Below are 22,628 nucleotides of genomic sequence, written 5' to 3' on the forward strand. Positions count from 1 at the left end.
TATATCTATCATAATTTATTTTAGTACATTGAGTTTCAGATGAGTATACTAACATAGTGTATTTACAGATGAGATGCATGCATTTATAACTAACCCTCAGTCAGAAAGAACACTCCTCATTCTTCCGTTTGTTTTATCACAACATCCAACTAAATAAATTGAACATTGAAATGAACCTGAATTACAAAGAGAAAAAGCTGTGATAAAAATCCAGTACAAAAACTATCATTTATAAGTGGATTTACACAATAATAATGTAATTACATGCAATCATAGAATACAGTGTCAAAGATAACCAAGTACAAATGTTAAAATACTCTACAACGGACAACTTATGTACAAAACAGGTCTGCTGTAGGTACATACATCTAAAGCTAGCGGGACAAATCCTGACCATACTAAAAACTGGGATCACTATTAGCTGTGTACTAGCATTGCATTCAGAAGTCAAGCCAAATTAACATAGGTGCAATATTTCTGGTTACATTTTTAATTTACCTTGAAGCACCATTTCAATCAGTATGCAAATATTTCAGCATCTTTTTTTTTTAAATACATGAATTCACTAAATTTTATGTACAATGAGTTACATATTTGTATTTCAGATCTCCCATTAAAGTATATCACAAGCAGCCTTGTACTCGATGATACATTTTTATTTACCCATGATGCTTTCATATGTAAATTCTTGTGGCGAGGTATTTGTTGGTTATGATTCATGTTCATATGTCATTCACAGGATTTTGAGTATTATTCACATACTGGAATACAGAGGGAAGTCCATAGACAACAACAGATGCGAAACCACAACCAAATTCTGAAGTTCTCGAGATATTATGAATGAGTATCTAAAGAAGAAAACTTTTAAGTAGTTAACTTTTACACATGTTCCTTTCTACATTGTGAGAGAAAAAATATACTGGCCAAAGATTACTAACTGTAATCCGATGGGAAACATTCACATTTAAATAATTTTCTTTCACCTGATGTAGCACTAAGCTCCAACCTTTCAAAAAATACTGTTTGTTACAACTTATACAGGCGATACATTGAAATCAATCAGAACTCTCATCATTGAATATTACACAGTCTTATTCCTCTGACTCTAACTTAGATACTAAAAAGAAAAAAAACTTTGTGTCAAAACATCTCCAAAAATCACATGGCTTAATAAAGTAAGTTCAAAACCACCACACTTTGCAGTCTTACTGGGAAAGACCGACAGTCAACCAAACTTGGCAGGCATAAGAGATGTAATGTTTTTAAGTGAACTATACTCTAATACTATCATACACTTTTTTTGAAACATTTTACAAGATACAGTCTTAATCTGCTTTCACATTTCAAATTAAGATAAAACTTTCTTTGGACTCGGCGTCACACACACAGTCGGACGGTTCCGTCTTCATTTTCCACATTCCGTTGCAGTACGGGACATCCACAGCCTTCCAGCGAGTCACTTCTCCAAATACGCCATGTCCCACGCAGCGAGTTCCCAGCTCCTTGTTCATAGCAAATGGGTCGCACTGGACACACACGGTGGTGTTCAACTGAAGCTCATTGGCCCACTTCTTTCCTGCTTCCGTTGTATTACAGTATACACTGGTAGCAACGATGGTATATTTGGAGCAGTATCTGAAGTAAAAATGATACAATGACCATCAAAAACCCACACAAAATATCGAACAATTCTCAAAACTCCTGTAGGCCCAGATTTCTCAAACTAATGAAAGTACAATGTCACATCTGACTGACTTGGAACTCATCTTCTCAGTTCTGGCGATTGTTTGAAAAAAGTAAAATGATTTGGAATTAAAATATATTCAAATTTTGGGAAGAAAGAGACATCAGTAAAGGTAGAATGGAACAGTTTTGTAGTTTTCAATATACAAAACCCAATATCTAAAGATGTATAACTGCTCTTACTAATCAGACTGATTCCATATTGAGAATTTCTTTTTTTCTCTCTTTGTGATTGTTCTAAGACGGTAAGTACCAGACATGCTGTTTCTCATCACTGAAATACTACAGCACAGACACAATGCAAAGGCATGCCCTATATACGAGGATCAAACAAAATTCCACTCATACAGCAAACTAACTGTGACATAGAGTGGTTATTTTTGTTTTAATGATGGCTGTCTCTGTGTGTTTGGTGACCTCCATTCTTACGTGATTTTAAAATGTTGGTATTTTGGATGGTAGCCATGCCAATCTCAATTTTTCTACAGTTAGGAAATTGGGTGAGGATGTTTATTTCTTGTCATCAGACACAGATATTCATGCTTAACTAAAGAGCCCCTGAAACACGCACTAATACATAGTGGAACAAACTCCTTAGTTTTTAATCTTATTTTTTCTCCCTCTGAAGCAGGTGCACCCTAGACACTAATCTAGAATTCATGTATAAAAAATGAATTCATAAAGTTTTATGTTGGTTTTATTGGATTTAATCAAGCTTAATTAGCGTTTACCCCAGAAAATTTTCTTTAATTGGATTATTAGATACAGACATGTCAGGTCACCTAAACCAAACCTAAAGTGCATGGTGAATTAAGGGTTTAAAATAGCACATACTTTTTCAACCAAAAAACAGTGAAATATAAATATATAGGGTGACAAGCTGCTTGTAAACAAACTGTCATTAAATTAAAGATTCTAAGCATCAGTTGCCATGTCGATGATATTCAGTAACTCACTTCTGTCAATCATAATTACATGGTACACTACAATAGATTTATTTAGGGGAAGTATCAACGGAATTAAGTTACGAATCCTACAATCAAAGTGAAATTAATTCTTTGTGCCGCTGTCACATTCTGTCATTGGCGATACAATGAGGATGATCATCAAGACTTTGACCCCTTCATACGTGAGGTGCAGTTAAGTGAACATAATCATGTATTTGCGTGGATTAGGGGTTTTCTACTCCCCTGTCAACCAGGTGTGTTGCAGATAGCCTTTTGTTCCAGAGGATGCACTTATCTATTGTAAAAAGTACCCATTCATAAAACTTGATGATCATAATGATGAAACCTAATCAAACTGTTAGCACCTGTGTGTATCATTTAAAAAATATCAAAACCTTTCCATGTTTTAACAACGGTTTTTAGCAAACCTTATATCCCTCCAAATTAATGAGTGATAACAGATGATAACTTTCCTGGGAAAAGTACATTCATTCAGATTTTTATCTCGAATTTTAAGAAGCCAAATTTAAAAGTATTTGAGCTTTTTCACTACAATTAGCTATTAAGCTTGGTAATTGCTCTCTGTGGTGAATCATTCACTTTTACAGTGCAATGTATTCACTCAAGTCAATTTATGTGTGAAGCGTACACTGATCTTTTAACTGTTGAAAGTGATTGAGTGACCAAACAATGCCTCATATCTAGGTGAAAATGTAGCACTGGTAAAAAACAGACAATCAATGAAAGTGAATTTCTCACATAGTAATCCAACTCTCTCATCAAGATAATGCCTGATCTTTAGAAATCTAAATCTTTCTCTACATTGATGAGATTTTTTAAGAAAAGAAAATGTTAATGAACAGAATTTCATCTAATTCAATACGGCATCACACACAAACCCTTTACTGTTTATAAAGTGCTGTAACTCAATATAACCATCAACACCAATCTTTCATTGGGTGAGTTCATTTCTGTAAGAGGGTGTCCGAATGGTCCTTCTGCACACATGGCTGTATATAAGACTTGTCTAACAGTGGCTTTTCACCTTGACATGTTCTGTCTCCATGGCAATTCCTAGGAGAAAATCTGTTACCAGTAGCTATCAATGCTTGCTATCATTGCAAATTGCAGTGTTTAAAGAAATCACTCCCACTATCAGTGACTATTGCTTTTAATTAGGGTATAGAAGTTGTTGTTTTTCTATCAGTAATGGCACTGACCACTACTGTGTTGTACCACTTAGTGCACCTAATCCTCCTGGGATTCTGGAAACTCAGCATCAGCTTAAAAATATGGAGTATAATTGGCCTCTTAATCTTGCTTTTATTCAGACACTTGTAAAGATATTTTTTTTAATTTACCTTCCAGTAAGCTTTGATCCCTCATTATTTTTATACCACCCACTGACAAACTGTTTCATCCTTTTTTTCCCTTTTTAGTGAAGAGCATCTCAAATTCTACGTATATTTGTATTTTGTTCCCAAATACCTTAATTCTGAATTTGATATATTTAATGAAAAATGTGATTCAGACTCTTACTTTAGAACTAATTGTTTAGACAGAAATGTGAGCGGTGAGGGTAGTTTGATATTCTGATCATTAATTCTACAGGTACATGTACGGAAGCCTTTGAAGATGGTGCTATCCAGGTGCAAGACTTAGTATCAATTAACCCTTAACCAAAGACTTTATTGTCACTGGGTCATTGGAAAGAGAGAGAATTAATTTTCACAAATCCAAATTCCATTCACAGCATTTTTGTAAAAGTGCATGTAGAGGAATTTTCTGCGCTGTCTGCACACCTGGGACAGGTAGACACAGGTAGATGTTAAGGTGAATATCCAGGTGTGAGGATTTTGGATCAATTCCAGCATCTTTGCATAAAATGGTATGGTTTTCAAACAGTGGGTATGCCAGAGGAACATCTTAAGTATGATGAAAGCTTTGAATCATGTATGATCTATAAAATCTACATAGTGAGATGGTTGTGACTCGATGGTACACCTATATACAGGTGCAATGACTTTGTAACAGACTGATTGAATTGCTTACGCTAATCTAGTAGGGACTTCATTACTCAGGCGATTTTCTATAAGATTCCTCCTTATATCATGCATCATGCTGTATTGACTGCTGGTCCTCCATCGTCCAAATTCCGCCGGTAAGATCTTCCCAACTTCTGCAAAACACATCAAAATGTCCAAAATTTAAGTGATTTTTAAAAAAATATCTCAAATATAAAACTTTCAAAACCCTTTGTCAAGGTCAACAGGAAGCTTTTATAATCATTGGTACGGAATAACAAGAGTCTACCACACCGGTTAAACTAATTGCTTTCTTGGCGAAAGCCATGTATTAATACTCTAATCATTATCCTGGGCACTTAAAAATTCCCCAAAACTGGGCACATCTGGTTATCATGCACGTAAAAGGCAACTATAAAAATATTACAGGAGTCCTCAATAAACAGACTTTAATGCTTGGCCGAGAAGCAAAACAAGGTGTTCTATTTTCCAGAACAGCTTGATAAATTGGAAACATTGAAATAAAGTTTCCAATACGAGTGGGACCCTTTATTCATTTCAAAATAAAAGTATATCCAGGGGAGAATTTATAGGGGGTGGAGCAGTTAATATGAGACAAATTCAGTGTAGTATAAAGAGAGGAAAAAATTGACAGAACGCATGTCTGGGTGATCAAAAAGTTCTGAGACTGGAAACTTAAAAACAAAACTACATCAGCAATGTAAACAAGAGGAGATGGGGAATTAGGTAGTGGATTCATCTTCTCAAGAAGACAGTCAACCTGATTAACTTTTCATACTTACAACATCACAAAAATGACCAAAAATCACATTTCTGTCATTTCGAGTTGGGTAATCTGATGCCTTTTTTTCGAAAGACTTACCAATAAGCAAATCAAAATAACAAAACTAAACGTTTTTATGAATAGTAACTCTAAAAAGCAAGGCAACTTGAAAGTTTCATCATGTTGTTTCAATGAGCTAACAGTTAAACTGTCAAAAAAGTTTGAACTTTTTTACTCAATTTGACAGAATTCAAGTGCAGTGATGTAATATGTTACATCATAAAAACATAATCAATCAAAGGAATTGCTAAAAAGCTTTTTTCATGTACAAGATGTTCCTGGTTGGAACTACAGATGTTCATCCTTGGGGAATATATATGTATTAACTCCCAGGTAAATAAAATTAGTGCCCCTTGCTCAAACATTTTTATAACCTGAATTTTATATTTGTATTTCCTCTGTTTATCAAAAACAAGTAATATATATATTTGTTGCAAATCTGATTTATGCAAATTGTGCATTATTTGTATTAGGACTTGCATGTTCAAACCATACAGTGATACCTATAACCAGTTAGACTACTTTCTCTTCCTTCTGTACTGGTATACATGACTTTCAGTAATATAGCCCGGTCTAAGCTCTAGTGGGCTATCTACAGGCTGAGTTCAATGACAGCCTGGGCTAAACCTCTGTGGGCTATATATACTGGCAGATTTCAGCAACATCAGCCTGAACTCGGCCACTGTGGGCTATTTTCAGGCAGAATTTGGTGACTTACAACCTGGACCAAGTAACCTGTGTGTTATCTACAGACCGACAGCTCAGTTTAACGACAGCCTCGGCTAAGCCCCTGTGGACTATCTACAGTAAGAGATTGACACAAATGTAGTGGAGACAAGCTAGTCAAATATCAGTGGGATTTCCACCACCATGTGCATACACATTTTTTGCTTTATTATCAAATATTCATTGTTTTATTTTCTCTAGAACTGTAATAAACATGCACTTTAACACAGAAACTGTTCTGTTGTGGAGATATTTTCTCCTGTGGGGAGACACACAAGCTGTCTGTATCCATTACAGCAATACAAACACTGACACCCAGAAAGGTCAAAAGGGAGATAACATATTTTATACAAGTGACATTTATTACTTCCCCTGCATGCTGATAAATTGTTTTAAAAGACTATTTGCTGTGTATTAAGTATAATTCAGAATCCCTACTTTTAAAGAATATTTGCACTCATTTCATGTCAAGATTTTGTGAATGGGGAGTGTCGAAAAATGATATTCTCCTCGGATTTGTGACAGTATCGGGGTAGAAATATGTAACTGATAAGTGTCAGAAAACAACCATTTTCCTTTCTGTTTTTTTTCACACAGTGCTCAGTCTCCTAATATCTGCAGATATTGTATTTCAAAAGTAAAATGAAAGATGCTTATCTGGTAAAATAAGCCAAAGATTTGTAAACTACCATGTCAAAAGTCCCTGGCATTTAATCTTCCAACTCCAGCAGTAGAATACCTCCCATACTGCCTTTTACATTGAATATATTTGTCTAAGGTATTATAATTATGGCATAACATATCATTAATGTAAATATGTTTAACTATTTCAAGAAGGACATTGACAGTAAAATATCCACATATTCTCAATCTCCATTGGGAAAAAGGCAGGTTCAATTGTTTAATTAGAATTGACATGGAATATTTCAGAAATGATGCACAATACATGCCATTGTTATCAAACAAAAGCTATAAATCCCCATTAACTTTAGGCACATTCTCAATAGGTAACAAGAGTCCTAAGTATAGGGTACTGAGTATACAAATGACTTAAATAAAATGCTTTCTCTCCACAACAGCATTCTTTGGCTCCGAGTCATCGTTGTGTTTGTAAATATACCCCATTTTCATGCCTCACCTGTCATCATTACTTGACTAGTAAACTTCAAAGTTGACAAAAATTGGACACCCATAGGTGGAAAATTGTTTCTTAATGTTGGACAATAAATTCCTGCTGGGTGTCCCTGAGGCTGACTACTTGAAATCCTATTGGAGGGTTTGATAGCAAATAATGGCCCTCATCATGTGGTGTGTTGGAAACCAGAGAGAAGGGTGGGGATTATCAAAAATTACAAGGGTATTTGATAATCACTGGGGAATCACTAGAGAACATTTATTACAATTAATGGTTATATACACAGAAAATAAACAAATTAAAACCAACCCTCTTCACCTGTCCAATATCACATTGATAGGCTGAACAAGCAGAAATTTACATGCTGGGGTTTAATCAATTTCTAGTCCTTTTGAAAAGAGAATTTTTCTTATATTTATTTCATAAATATTCACACACATGCCTTTTGTCTTTGACAAATTCAATTTTAAAATATAGTAACTAAATTAATAAACAGAAACTATCTAAAAACCAAATGTTATATTAACTAGCAAGAAATTAGTAAAGTTCTAGACTTTACAAAACTATAGTGACAAAACCCAGCAGTTGTAATTTTTAACGATGATTAATTCATATGGAGGGAGCCTTAGGGACTGCCCATGACAGAACAGTAATCTCCCTTCAGTTCTTCTCACGCAAAGGTGAAGTGATTTATTATACTTCCGAAACCTCACTTAAATACACACTTAAAGATAAATTGTGGTATAAAGTTGTACAACTGAAAACTGAAGTACTGTTATTTACAAAGAGTGACTGTTGTCTCAGAATACTATAAATGAGCACTTGTAGAATGACTGAACTCTGGTTCGTACATTACCTTTCACAATATAGGAGTCGGATTTTCTTCGGAGGAACCAAGTTGAGGCAGTACAGAGAGATAAAAAAGTAAATCCTAAGAATACTGACAGAATATGAAGTCTCCTCATGTCTGTATCACATAACAGTAAGCTAGGAATATGCCAGGAAAATCCAGACATAGCTCAGATTTAGAGGAGATTACCAGACTTTACTCAAACAGGATTATCTCCCTTGGTGGGGGACTTAATCCTCCCATAGAGATAGTGATTAAACACAGTATACTCATTCTATAATCGATTTACCACAAAAACCTATCAATAACTTGTTGTTGTTTTTTTTTTTCATCTTCTAGACTTAATTTAGTTCAAGAATGCCTTCGGTATTAGAAAAATTGATTACAAAGTTCTAATTGCTTGCAATATAGTACACCTATGAAATTCTCATTGATGAGAGAACTGTGAGGGCCAATATACGTGTCAGGAATATATGCCTGTCCATAACCTCTAACAAAACATTTGCTTTGATGTGGTATAAATGGCACATTGGAGTACAAAGATCAGATGCATGCATGTTATTCACAACTATATTTTCTAAAGCTTGTTACTTAAAAGTCAAGCATATGCCATTCAGAAGTCAGAGATGTCTATTAATGATTAAACAGGTATTATAAGGGTATTTACTTAGGGTCATATTCTACATACTATTAAAATACTGATAGCCATCAGAAGGGTTTCCACTAAAGTACAGCGAAATAGACAAACAACAGACCAGAATATCTAACAACTGCACATGAACACTCTCAAAAGGCACAGTTCATTATGGGATCATAACCGACTTCAAACAAAGCTCAGAAGATAAAGGGATAATGTTACGTTTCCACAACAACTTCTTAAAATCTTTCAATAAGAATAACCAGGGGTGCCAAACATTAGCTAATGCTGAGAAAATGAGATATATTGTTGTAGTGTGCTCTTTTTCACCCCTATGTATAAATTTAAACATAACAAGGACCCTTTTTGTATAACAATTAATACCCATTTTTACTTCATTCATAAAACTTGGCTTATCTTCTTTTTCACATTATCATATTACAACTTTTCAAAATTCAACAAAGAGTGCTCATCAAAAGTGCATTAACATTTTAGGATTTAAAAAAAAAAATTAACAATCTAATTACACAAACATCCAGCAATATTTACCATAAAAACATATATCTCCAACCAAAACACTGACATAGGAAGGCTGTACACAATGGGTTTCATACTGTTTAAATATGAAGTATCTTTAAATGCTTATTCAGAAACCACAGGATCAGACTGTGGTTACAGTGATAATCTATGTCTTGAGGGCTGAAAGTTGTATACCTACCACAAAAACCAAAACTCTCACAAGATGAGAGATGTCAAGATGATCTAACAAAGACAGAGAGGAAGTTGTGGTGTATTCCAGCTCTGCAGCAGCCCCGAGCTGTTGTTACGCACTCTGACAACCTTCTTCAGTTAGACAAAGCAGTGACCAATGCAAATATATATAGAAGAAACACAGATTTTCATCATTTATCAACTCAGTAGGATTAAGACAAACTGTTGTGAACTGAAGGTGTGACCTTTGGAAGAAAGCACTCATTACTCAAGGACAAACTATGCAATAATGGATCTGACAGGCTATAATTTGGGACGGAATTAATTGTCCTTCACAATATGTTCCAACGTTTAGCTTTGTTAAAGGGACACAGCATTTGTCTTCACACTTTGACAGTCATTAATTTTTCAAGTTCCCAAGTTACAATGGTGTGTGTGTGTAGGGAGGGAGGGGGGGGGGGTATATATATATAGAGAGAGAGACACACACACACACAGATATATATATATATATACACACTATTATACACTTGTATTTGGTGACTGTTTATTGGTAATTTAATAATCTGCTGGTAGATTATTTTTTTCTAAATCAGAGAGACTGAAAAAGAACTTCTCTTGTCAATTTCCACAAAGACATAATTTGGGTAGATCTGGGACTTCTGGCAAAAACTGACTTCAGTCAAGAATGCTTCATCATTGCTCAGGGAATCAAGAATGCAGCCCAAACTTGTTTTAACCTATTGTACCATTGTACCAATTACACAAATAAAAATCCAGGTGTTCTAAAACAATCAGAAAAATGACATAGAGTACGTACACTGCTATTTCATTCATTGCCCTATAATCTTCAACAGTGGTGAATAATTGCAGGAAATATGATTTACTACAGCCTAATTGGAGATCCTATCGGTACCGTTATCATTCATGAAATTTTACATTCAGTGAAATGTGATACCAGAATGGTTCATAAAAATCTCAAATCATGAGAACATAATTTTTAAATGTCATTCATGAAATAAAATTTCTTTTGTTCCAGTAAAATGGGGATCAGAGGTGATCTACCAGCATAAAACATCTGTAAGAATGGGCTTATAGCAGGGAAGTGGTACCTGCATGGTTATTCTGCAGAAAAACCATCTGTTTTGCCTTCTTCTTCTTTATTTTCTGTTAATCATGATTTCCTTGCACACTCCAGTGGCATTCATGCCTGGATAATACCTCATATTCTACTTTCATTTTTCAGAACTGTCCCTGTAGTATGAGGGAATGATTACTTTATGTGTTGATTGAAAGAGAGTCTCCTCTTCCCAATCTTGACAGGAGATAGACCACACAAGTATAACTGTTCAATTTTGCTCATTTATCACCACTATTTATCAATCCACTGCCATTAATGTTTTTTCACAGTTCATCAAATACTCTTGAAATAAATATGACCTATTCAATGCGTTCAGTCTCTAATTCTCTACATTCAGAGAAAATGACAAATAGATTTTTTTGACATTAATTTTAAGTGCACGTTTGTTACAGCTGTACGCCTGTGCAGTTATACAATGGTACATGTGGACGTCTAGCACAGACACAATCTAACATCATATAGTGGACCCAGAAAACAGAACCAGGAGAGGTTCAAAACAGCAAAATCTGCCATCCGTAAAAAATCTCAGCAGACCAGGGCTTGCATTTGGAAGTGAACTTTGTTCACCCAAGAGGGGAGTGTCTGCTGGGTTTCATTTTCATACAATTTTTACATGAAATGTTTTTCATATAAAAATTCACTTTAATAGGACTTGAAGATTGATAAATACAGATGTACTCCCAAATACATGTATAAGAATTGAAATTTACCTAAATATACCAATATGAAGATATCCTATATAAATGACATTGGCCTTTCTTTTTATTTTTACAATCATACAACTTCAATGCCCTGGGCCCCAATTTGAAAATGCTAACATAATTTTCAAGATAATTAGTTTTTAATTTTTCCGAAATGTACAAGTTAGGTCCATCAGATCTGCTGGGTTAACTTTCTGGATCCACTTTAAAATCTGGGTCCACTCTAGGTCCGCTTTGCATCAGGTCTGGGTTCACTGAACTGATAGTGAAACTAAGATGCGAAACCAGGGTTCTGCTTTGGGTCAACATTTTCTTTAAGGGTTGTGTCTGGTCATCCTCACAATGTCATTAGTTTGGTGATTGCGGATATAATTGTGAGGATGGTACTGTAGCATTACTCCCTGTGTATAAACGCGAGACAGTAATGGTGTAGCCTACAAGTCTATAATTAGTACATTTTGCATTTGTTTTCAAGATGTCAAAAACTGGTCACCTGCATACAAAGATGATTGTAAATTTGTGTTTAAGTGAAGACCATGCAGGAAAGATTAAAAAAAGTATATTCTGGCAACCAACCAAAACAAAATGAGGAAACAAAACTGGATTGCATCTGCTAGAACCATGTTTACAACTGATCATCATAAGTGAATTTATCCTCAAAAAGATGAGGCCATGACTGGTAACAAACACAGTCTCCAATCCCATAATCTACAAGACAAGTCGTAGAGGGGGGTGGCAGTTTGGAAAATATCATAGCTTTCTTCAGATCACAGATACAACAAATGCTGGAAGCACATCTCCACCAGACAAACATCTCCTGCCATAATTAACCTACAAGATGTTGATTATAGAAAACATGATTCTGAATAAAAACCACTCCATCTAAAGCAAGGGGAAAAGCAAATGCCAAGTGTTTTTCTCAATGAGAAAGTTTTTTGGTGTTCTTTGTTCCATCAATGCTTATTCCACAGCAGGATGTCACTGGACTAATTCAAAGGTAACTGTGTAATGACTCTAAACTTTGTTAAAGAAAGCAATCATGAGGGGACATCATTTAACAAAAATAAGTGCACATGTACCAATTCTTCTGTATGTTCTCCCCTCCCAAGTACATGTAATTGCACTAAATTATTATTTTCAAAAACACTTCAATAAATTAACATCTGACTCCCCAAACGTCTTCAATATAATATTTCATAACCATTTCCCGCATCAAAGGGATTTTCCAAAGACTACCATCCCAGGGTGCCATGATGCAAATGGGGGAGACTTTGATTTCAATGTTAAAAGGTTATCTATATACTGCCTATGGAGATTTCAAATGAACTGTTCCCTATCAATAACCACAATCCTCTAACTTCCTATTGCATCAATACTTAAAGTGACCCAAATACTTCATTTCTAGGGCAAACTACGCACTACCTTCACAGTCTCTGCAACTTCTCCATGCCATTTGGAATGAACTTGATGAACACAGATTTTTATTTGGGATTCTTGGATGTGAATGAAGGAAAAAATGTGTGATTGCATAAACAAAGTTCTTTTGGTAGCATAGCTTTTTCATTTTCAATGAGATCTTTAGCCACTTCCAAGATTTCTCGAATGGTAAATTATTAGGTTCCCATGTCAAGTAAACAATTCAAACGGCATATGCTCCTAAAAGCCAATGTTAGTTTGAGAGATATGAGAAATTGGAGCATCTTCACACCAAACATTAAGATTAACCATGGATTATTCAAAATTACATAATGATACATCATTTTAACCGAGCCCGTTTTTTGCATTGAAATATCATATTACTTAATTTGCATTTAGCATTTGTATGCTGTAATTTTTTTCTATCATTTCATCCTTAGAAAATTTTCCTTCTTCAATTCCACAATCAAGATTGACAGGTGTCAAAAAGACTTTCCTTCTCTTCCTTCATGACCTTGAGTTATCTCATTTATTCTATTTGATTAACAGCTACAAGATTATTTATCATTAACAGCATTGATAATCCTTGAAATCATGCATCAAGTTACCAAGAATGACACTGTCTTATGATAAATGTTCCAAAACTGCACATGTACAGAAGGTATTCCTTCACGACCTTGACCTATGCCCTTTTCATCCGGGAATCAATGGATATTTCCTAACCACCTGCCATTTCTAAAGTATTGCTTGTTCGGATTATTAAGTGTTACTGCAACTAGTTCTCTGTATTTAAAGTTTCTAATCACTTTGCAGTCTGATATGATTGAAATGCATATCAACCAACTGCTGGCAAATGTCAACTGTGGGTGAATGTGCCAATTTCAATCCTGCTGTAGTTGACTTTGTAGAGAAGTAATAAAAACAACTTGAATGCCTTGCTTGAGCAAAAGTAACACTAAATTCCGACAAGCATTAAATCTGGAAGAGTTTTCTCTAGAAAGTGTCATAAGCATCTGTTGGAGCTTTGTTTGTAGGATATAAAAGGTACACACTAACACAAGCTGACATCACTTACCACCGAGCTCTCTGCCTCTGTACTCCACAGATTGAACAGCGTAGCACTGGTCACCTACACATGCCCGTTTCTCGTGGCGGACTGGACACCGTTTTCCTCCGTGCTGCCGGTGACGGAGGATCTTCCGCTTCCTCCTCTGGGTTCCATATCCACACAACTCACTACACTCGTTCCACGATCCCCACTCATCCACAATACAATCCGTGCCTGTAGAGGAAATATTTCATTTTATCAAAAACGAAAATGTCATAATTGTGTTCTTCATGAAAAAAAATCAGAGGAAATATGAGTGTAATTGAATTTTTGCCTCAATTTTGCATTTTTACTTCATAACAAATCTTCCATTTCTTGAGCATTTAGTGATGACGATCAAGTTTTTGTTTTGCACATATAGGGAAAGAAATGATAACTATCCACGATTGTTTTTTTTAAATCAAGATTTAAACATTTTTGTTCCAAATCATTTTAAAAATTAATCATTACATTAAACCAATCTAATTTTGTGTTGTAACAGAGATAAGATAGAATGAATCTGAATCTTGGACATCCATAGCTGACAAAATGACTGCCTACTGTCAGTGACCAACAGATGAATGGTGTCCACAGTGGACAACGACGTCTGTGGAGGTGGTCACTAGCTTTGAGAAGAGTTGGGAACCCCGTGGCATGCTTATCCACAAGAAGAGTTGGGAACCCCGTGGCATGCTTATCCACAAGAAGAGTCGGGAACCCAGTGACATGCTTATCCACAAGAAGAGTCGGGAACCCAGTGACATGCTTATCCACACAAGAAAACAGGTATACAAAACAATCTCTCAATGAATATGTCAGCAAATCTGAACATTCCTAGATGCTAACTACGTTTATAACCCAAACAATACTTTTAATCACCCTCCCCCCTAGACCAAAGATTAGACAGTCTACTTTCCATTTTATTTCAGAAAAGGCTTTAGTTGTCCAGCAGGTTGAAACTCGATGCTTTGACTTTTGAATTTTGGTAAAAATCAGGTCACATCCCCGGTTTCATCTGAGATCCAATTTACCAACAAATCTATAGGTAATGAATACCTAATCATGTCTAACTGTAGGAGACCCCAGTGTAAGAATTAACTTCTTAGTCTGTAATCACCACTGCCAGGCCTAACCTATCCAGGTGTTGTATCAGACGAAGCACTGACCCTTTAAATCTTTCTTCACTGTAAATACATAACAATGATCAGGTACAGCAGCTCATTACCTACAGGGACTACTGCCTTCATTGTCAGCTCCTGATCAGCCAAGTCTAGTCTGGGAATTCCATCTTAGAGAATTCTCACAAGCTGATGAAAGTGGCTACTGACAACCCATAGGTGTAAATCCAGTTTGATAAGGTTTGTACTGTGTTTACACAACAAAGGTGATAAACCGGAGTCGCATCAAGATGCTAGGGATTAAATCTTGTTCAAGGGAGATAACCCTGTACTTCAATCATCAAGTCTAGTATTGGATGTAAAACCTTCAAATTTCTGATTATCTGAAAGATTACTTCAATTAAAATGACAGTTAACTTGCCATTGAATATATATATAGTGTTATTGGCCAGTTAAATTTAACTATAAACTTGGCCCTTGTTATTGCATGTCCTAAACTGCAGGAACTTGATTGATAATCACAAAAAATAAATCACAGCAGTACTAAATAAAGTCATAATATTGTTGTACATGTGTGTGACCTGAATAAACCACTGATTTTATTGAGCAAGTGCAGAATTCTGTTGGCAGAGCGTACAGATCTTTTCATTTTTGGTGCATGGCACAGCAGATATGCAGGTGATTTGAGAGATTAAAGAAAGAGATCTATCACTTTTTAATTTCTCGAACTCAATAGATTAATTTTTGAAATGCATTTCTGTCAGGGACAAGAAATTACCTCACCACCTACATTGAGATGGCTAGCAATTCAATCGAATTCAAAACCCAATTCTCAAGTTACGATGAAAATGCACACTATAGAGAATATAGCACACTGGGGACGAAAACTGAGAAGCAATTCATTTTTATCAATTCGTCTAGACTTTGTCACACAGTCCCACAACACTATCTTAGCACACTCAAGTTTTAACGGATGGATTTTGAAATGTCTATGTTATATATATTTTTCAAAAATTGCTTAGAATCTGTCAATCAACATGATCAAATTTCTCTCAGAAACCTCTGGTTGTCTAATACAGGTACCTTGACTAAAAAGTTTCTGTTGTGGTTTTGTTGAAATTCCAGCCCCTCGGTAATTACACAGTTTGACTTTCCCACCCATTTCTTTTAAACAATTAACAGGGAATTATCTTAAAATGTTGGGGGTCATAAAAATTCCATTTTGGTATAACTGGCTTGGTTATCTATCATTATGCTAGATTTGTCATGCTCAATGCCCTCCTCTTAAGAGGAACCGACAGAAAGAAAATGGTTGTGATTTTCTGGTCAAACGCAAGGTTAAACAGACAATTGTGTTTTAATGCAATGAATCACTCATTTTCCAGATGTGTGCTGATTATGGCCCAGCTCCTGAAAAATCTGTTTGGCGAGAAAGTCTGACAATAATGACATCATTATCCAACTGAAAAAATGTCTGGAGATGCACATCTAAGAGGAATGCAGAAAACACGCTGGAGACATCTGATCAAAAAGGGGGACATTTATATAGCGGGCGTTCTGATTTGACATGTTCATGTATAACATTGTCGTATTATGGTGCGTGGATCACGACAAAACCCATTAAGATAACCCCCTGTTCTCCCAGGTGTGTTTAGGTAAGAAGACAAAAGGATTAAGTCATGGCAGTTCAAAGGAAGCTCATGATTTGCCAACATAGGACCTGACAAGAGCCTGCTGTTTTTATACACTCAAAGTAAATATTATCATAACCTACTCCTCATACACAATACAATGATCCTACTAAGAACAAACTTACTTCATTTCCTTTATAAAGCCATTCCTCCACACTATCAAGTTCTCTCTACTAATACTTAATTCAATTCTGAAATCAGCTGGAGAAGAACAACAATATAATCTTGTTTTCTCTACCATTAAACTGACAAACTTATCTTCATCTTTTATCTTTCAATCCCAATTTGAAGTGCATATTGTGTTTTCCTGCTTGTCCTATTCATTGTGATTGATGTTATTTCTTAATGAAAAAACAAAACTAAAAAGGAGAGCTATAATCTTTATCCAGAGAAAATTTGCATTCCTTGTCCTAACCGAAATTTTTGGGGTCTGAAATGAAGACTTTTATAATGTTCAGCAAATGATCAAAGAGTCCCTCCCCTGGTATTGACAGTTAACAAGGACACTGAGCCAGGACTCTTGATTCTCCTGTTGGTTATAGTTGAAAATCGCAGCATGCTTCGTTACTCTTTATGCTGACAGGCAGACATACTTAATTCTTTTTCAAACATTTATCAAACAAGTTGACAAATACACGATCTTACAACATAGTCAGCAGTTTCTGTACACAGCCCAGTCAAACAGAAAATCCGATCTGGTCGAACTTTACCAATTCATAATCTCCATTGATGAGAGAGCTGGTACAAAACCAGAGGACAGAGCAGTCTAATCAGCCAGAAGTCCTCAAATCTCAGGGGCATGTTCTTCCTTGTGACTTACATCTCTAGAGCAGACACCCCGAATTCCCTTGCACATGCTCAATATTTCACTGCATTCCAATGTGGTCTATAGGCAAGTAATAAACAGTAGACCATACCCATCAAATTGATGCTAAGCATTTTTGTACAATGCAGATCCTAAATCCCGACTCCTTTCTTCTTTGCCCCCCTTTCCCTTTATTGTAAGATGTTCATAAAGTAAAGGGAAGTCATTGATCAGATGTGAACCAAGGGTATATACATAGTTGGTATTGGTTTACAACTTAACAGTAGTTAAAGAGGCCCATGGCTTAAACTGCCATCAATCTCTATGGCTCTTTTCGCTTGTCAGGTAGTTGATGACGCAGATTATTGCAGAAATGTACAGGTGCAAAACAGCACTTGATTTATTCCAGATCACCGTGGATACAAAATTTATGTCAAAACACACTACTTTGTGGTGTTTGGAAGAGTTATAGAAGGTGTTCTGTTGGGTAATTAGTCTTCTCTAATGAACAGCTGCAGAACACATTACAAGATGTTATGAATGGGATTTTTTGTGAAAAGATACAAAAAGTCAACTGTTAAAAAGATTGAAAATTTTGAAAAATGTATGAGAACTTTCCCTTCTGGATTATCCTCTCTTTGTTTCAGAAAGAAAAAAAAATCTTGGAATAATTGAAATATATGAGACGCTTTCTATCAAACAAAGGCAGCATTGATGTAGACATTTTTAAGAGAGAAAAGCACTACACAGATAACTATGACCACATTCAGTACAGAAATGCTGAATAATCCAGCTTAAGTGTGTGTTGGTGACCATGCAAACAAATACCTCGTCTGTCTGAATGGTTCAACTGTTTCCTCTCTCCCTCTATTATAACCTTGTATATATGTACTCCTCATCTTTTGAGTTTATTACTCAAGAAGCCATTTAGATTTCAGAATAGCGGCAGAAGTAAAAAAAAATTTTTTAACTTCACACCTCAGTTTGTCCCCTTAAACATCTAAAAAAGAGAATTGTTTTGACCGGCTGGCCAGGCCACAGTAATAAAATGAAATTGACTATGTGATCCTTTACACTGGGTGTCACCATCTCTAGAGATGGCTATTATTTTCGAAGCTATCATTGGGTTAGCCAAGGGGCATCATCTATCCGTTTACTCTTATCTGACCACATCCATCAAAAAAATTCAATTGATGAAAGATCTTCGGCCAGATCATTTATCACACTTTATAGAATAAAAATCTGACAGCATATTAACATAAAATTAAAAGTATATTCAAATTACAAGCCCCTGATTCTATTACAATCTATATTCTGGCCATTATGCAGTCTTTCTTTTATGGATAGGGCCATTCACAGCAGAATATCACACCTTTCATGTGAAGTAGCCTCAAATCAGAATTCACAAGTTACTTCTGTTGTCCAGATTCAACATAAAAGCACTATATCTTAAAATATTTATATCCTGTCATAAAACTTTATATTTCACTGATTCACAATAACACTGCATTCTTTTCAAAGAATACAATAATTTCAATGGAATTGAATAGAAAATTGTACACATCAAGATACTGGATAAAAAATGTACTGCTTGGAGACAATGTATGCTATTAAAAAGCAATTATGTGACAATCTACACTGGCGTATGCAAAAACAACGTCATAATAAAAGCCCTTATAGAAGCACAAACTTCTGAGGGTGGATAAGGTGTAAGGTAATATTGCTGAAGATCACAGTCTATCTAAAACCAACTCAGTGGCCTGGAATCAATGTTTATAATTAAAGTGTCACCTGATCTGACCCAATAAGTATATACCCTTCTAACAGACACCTTGGTGATAGGCTTATATCTTACACCAGCCACTGTTCCCCATTATTAGGTCAGAGAGATGTCAAATGATGTTCACCTATAATGTACATCGTTTACGCTAAACTTCAAGTTTAACTGTGTTGAATCTGCATCATATGAATAATCCACCCCAAAAAATGTGAAGGAAATTTCAGGGAAATTATTAAAGAAACCTTACAGCTCCTACATATAAGCTTACTGATCTTACTTTAATAATTTCCATGAAATTTCCTTCACAACTCCTATACAGATCTTATTCTTTCATAAATTGATTTACCTTGAATTTTCAATTTATCTTTGCAGAAAAATCTAGTGGAAGTAAAACTTTCTGACATATCTTAAGACTAGAATCAAAAGCTAGGATAGAAAAGAAAACATGACAGATGTATGCTTTTTCTCTGTTCTGCTACTTTTATCTTCCTCCATCGAAAAAATATCTATCAGTCATGACCTAGTTCTACTGGTCAGGAGATTTCAACCTCTGAGATCTTCCCTAATTAGCAAGTGGCTAGGTTTTGATGGTTCCATTAACAGCTGATGGGGGTCAACGATCTACCTTCTAATCAAGTCTGTTACATGCCCCAGCATCCTCACCCAAAAAACTGTTACAAAGTTCATCAATCAAAAATTCTCAATGAATTCTTGTCTGTAAAAAATCTTGGTAAAAAAAAAAAAATCAGGAGAGTGTTTGATTGGATCAACACTTGAACTGGAATTTCCTTCTTGGTGTGTTGGAGATAAGAGAAGACAGTCTCACAGAGAGTTAATGATGCCATGTTTCAATGACACACTGGAGTCAATGCAATGAATGTGGATTGTTAGTCTTAGGTAACATGTCTGGCACATTGTGTAAAGAATTATCAAAAGTAAATAAAGCAGGAAGCAAATTAATGCTTGCCAAGTCTGAGGGTTGATTTGGGAATCAGGTCAAAAGACAAGAAATAATTGTGTCCAAAATCTTTTTCTCGTGAACTAGGTTTAGTTTCAGTGTTGTGTAGGCATATATAATTGCCACTTCAAATTTGAATTTGAACTAAAAACAAAAAATTTATGATATTGACTTTGAACTTCATTCAAAGAGGGGACAGATAACAAATGATCATAAATTGTTGACCAATTCCCCATTTTATAAATCCTTCTTTCAGGAGTATGTCAAAAGTTTTGGAGGTCAGAAAGTATAATTAAATAAATGGGTAAGTATATCTGTAGGTAAGACAGCCAAGCTATTTTAAAGGGTCGAAGTTTATACCTGAGCAGTTAAATCTCTATCAATGAAGAACCACCCATGTGAATATCTGGAGACCTGCTGGATAATCATTTTTTCACAGTGAATGTCGAGTGCCATATACAAAAGCCCGTGTGTGTATTGGTCTACTCCGCAGTGTCATCCTGGGACTGTCTCCATCCACGATTAGTTCAGATCAAACCCCAGCCGTGGACCAGCTAAACACACAGCCCTGGGTCAAGATTTCCGTAATAAACCTCTAAATTAGCTCTCTTTGTGTGCTAATCTACTATCGACCTCATTCGCCCTCCAGAAAGATTCTTAATTTTGGGTTCAGATTTCATGTTCATCAAATTCTTGACATATCGGGGGAAAAACAAATGGTACATATAAAGTTGTATAGAGCACCCCGACTATCCGAGATCAATCATTATCATAATGCTTATCTCAAGTCTATGGTTTGCTTTTATCTCGCATGCACACATGTAGATAATTTTTTAAGGAGTTGCTAGGCAACATATTTTGTGAGAATTTTACCTGTGCACGTCTGCTGGTAATCGATGCAGCAGTCCCCCATGGTAACACACTCTTGGTCACAGAAACATCGCTTCTGCTTATTGTCATTATCCATTCGAGGTCCATGAGCAAAGCAAGTGTTATTTCGGCCCGGGCAGCAGTAGCGGGCCTCAGCGCAAGTCCTAAAGGCCGACACGGGCTCACTAACGTACACCAAAAACACCACAAATCCCACCAAGAAAAGCGCACTTCTTTCAACCATGTTCGACGTCTCTTTATAAAACAATTAATAAAGTTGAAAAACTTTCCTAAATGTTTCACTTTGTGGTGTTTATAAAGCCTTTTCGCGGGTTTTCTCGGCCGTTTTCCCCTCCTCCGTAGCGCGCTGCTAGTGTACTCGAGGTGTTCTACACACTGCCACGCGCTAACGTTTCAATTACTTCACTCTTACCAATCTGTGTTGCCCCACTGGATAAAGGGGGAGCTCTCAAAATGAATGAATCACCCGTAAATATGAAAATAAACCTACTTATATGTTATTAATAATTCGTTTGTCCTCAGTACTGTCAAAAGATGCGGAATCGTCAGATTATATACCACGAACTTCATGAATATTCATAGCCACGCTTTAATTATCGGGGTTCACAGGTAACCGCGCACCGAACGAGTGGCCATGGCACACCCTTTCCTCGGTTTCCAGTTAATTACACGATAATCACATCTTATTGTGATGATGCGAGTTATTGACTTTTGATATTCTCTACTATTTGCTAAGTTTTTCACACGATGTATTTGTATTTAGCACACTATACATCCCGAGTTTGTCTTTTCTTGACACGTGTTTGCTGCATTTCATATTTTTACTACCTTGATTTTGTTTCCATTTAATAAACTTTTTATTGCATTATAACACTTTAAAATGAGGAAAGCCCATCTCTTACAGTCAATCTGATTAAAGAAAGATGGTATTAAAGATGCAATTCTTCTTCATTCATATTTTTTTTACGTCACGAGACAAAACAGTTCATCCACTATAATTCGGAAGACATTACAGAAAAACGAGAAGCTTATTTAGATTCATTAAAACAACGGAAACTTAAATTGACCGTAGAATGGTTTAAATTGCTTATATCCCCCTTTCTGAAATCATATATAAAAGCGTTGATCAGTACTTGATCAATGAAGACTCCGTCAAGGCCTTGGGGTTTCTTTAATAAAAATGCGAAGCACTATCTGGACGCTCTTGATTTTTTTCAACTTTTTTCAAGAACAAAGACGTGAATCACTGGTTTCTTATCGAAAGGAAGTGAGTCATGCAGATTATCCTGTTTAATGCCATAGTACATATTTGTTTTCCTTGTAAAGATCATCGAGAACCAAAGTCAAGATTCTACTACTTCAGGTTAATGACGGGATGTGGCTTCCGATCACCGTCACCATGTTGTTGAGATTCGAGACAAAA

General features: G+C 35.8%; 1 protein-coding gene across 1 annotated transcript; it reads right to left on the bottom strand.

Annotated features, from left to right (window-relative positions):
• Window positions 1–22,022, bottom strand: LOC125655957 (somatomedin-B and thrombospondin type-1 domain-containing protein-like). Its single transcript, XM_048886512.2, has 4 exons — window positions 21,188–22,022; window positions 13,951–14,157; window positions 4,743–4,869; window positions 1–1,635 (listed from the first exon to the last, which is right to left on the bottom strand). Exons 1-4 carry the CDS (start codon window positions 21,426–21,428, stop codon window positions 1,344–1,346), a joined length of 867 nt encoding a protein of 288 aa, XP_048742469.1. The 5' UTR covers window positions 21,429–22,022; the 3' UTR covers window positions 1–1,343.
• Window positions 22,023–22,628: the final 606 nt, after the last annotated feature.

This window comes from Ostrea edulis, chromosome 1 (genome assembly GCF_947568905.1).
Source record: "Ostrea edulis chromosome 1, xbOstEdul1.1, whole genome shotgun sequence".
Classification (NCBI taxonomy): domain Eukaryota; kingdom Metazoa; phylum Mollusca; class Bivalvia; order Ostreida; family Ostreidae; genus Ostrea; species Ostrea edulis.

Excerpts from the sequence above, each read along its gene's own strand:
- LOC125655957 (XM_048886512.2), bottom strand. The coding sequence starts at position 21,428 with ATGGTTGAAAGAAGTGCGCTTTTCTTGGTGGGATTTGTGGTGTTTTTG. Across the intron at positions 14,158-21,187 it reads TTACCAGCAGACGTGCACAG|GCACGGATTGTATTGTGGAT; the intron begins GTAAAATTCTCA and ends TTTCCTCTACAG. Across the intron at positions 1,636-4,742 it reads GAAGTCCCTACTAGATTAGC|ATACTGCTCCAAATATACCA; the intron begins GTAAGCAATTCA and ends TTTTTACTTCAG.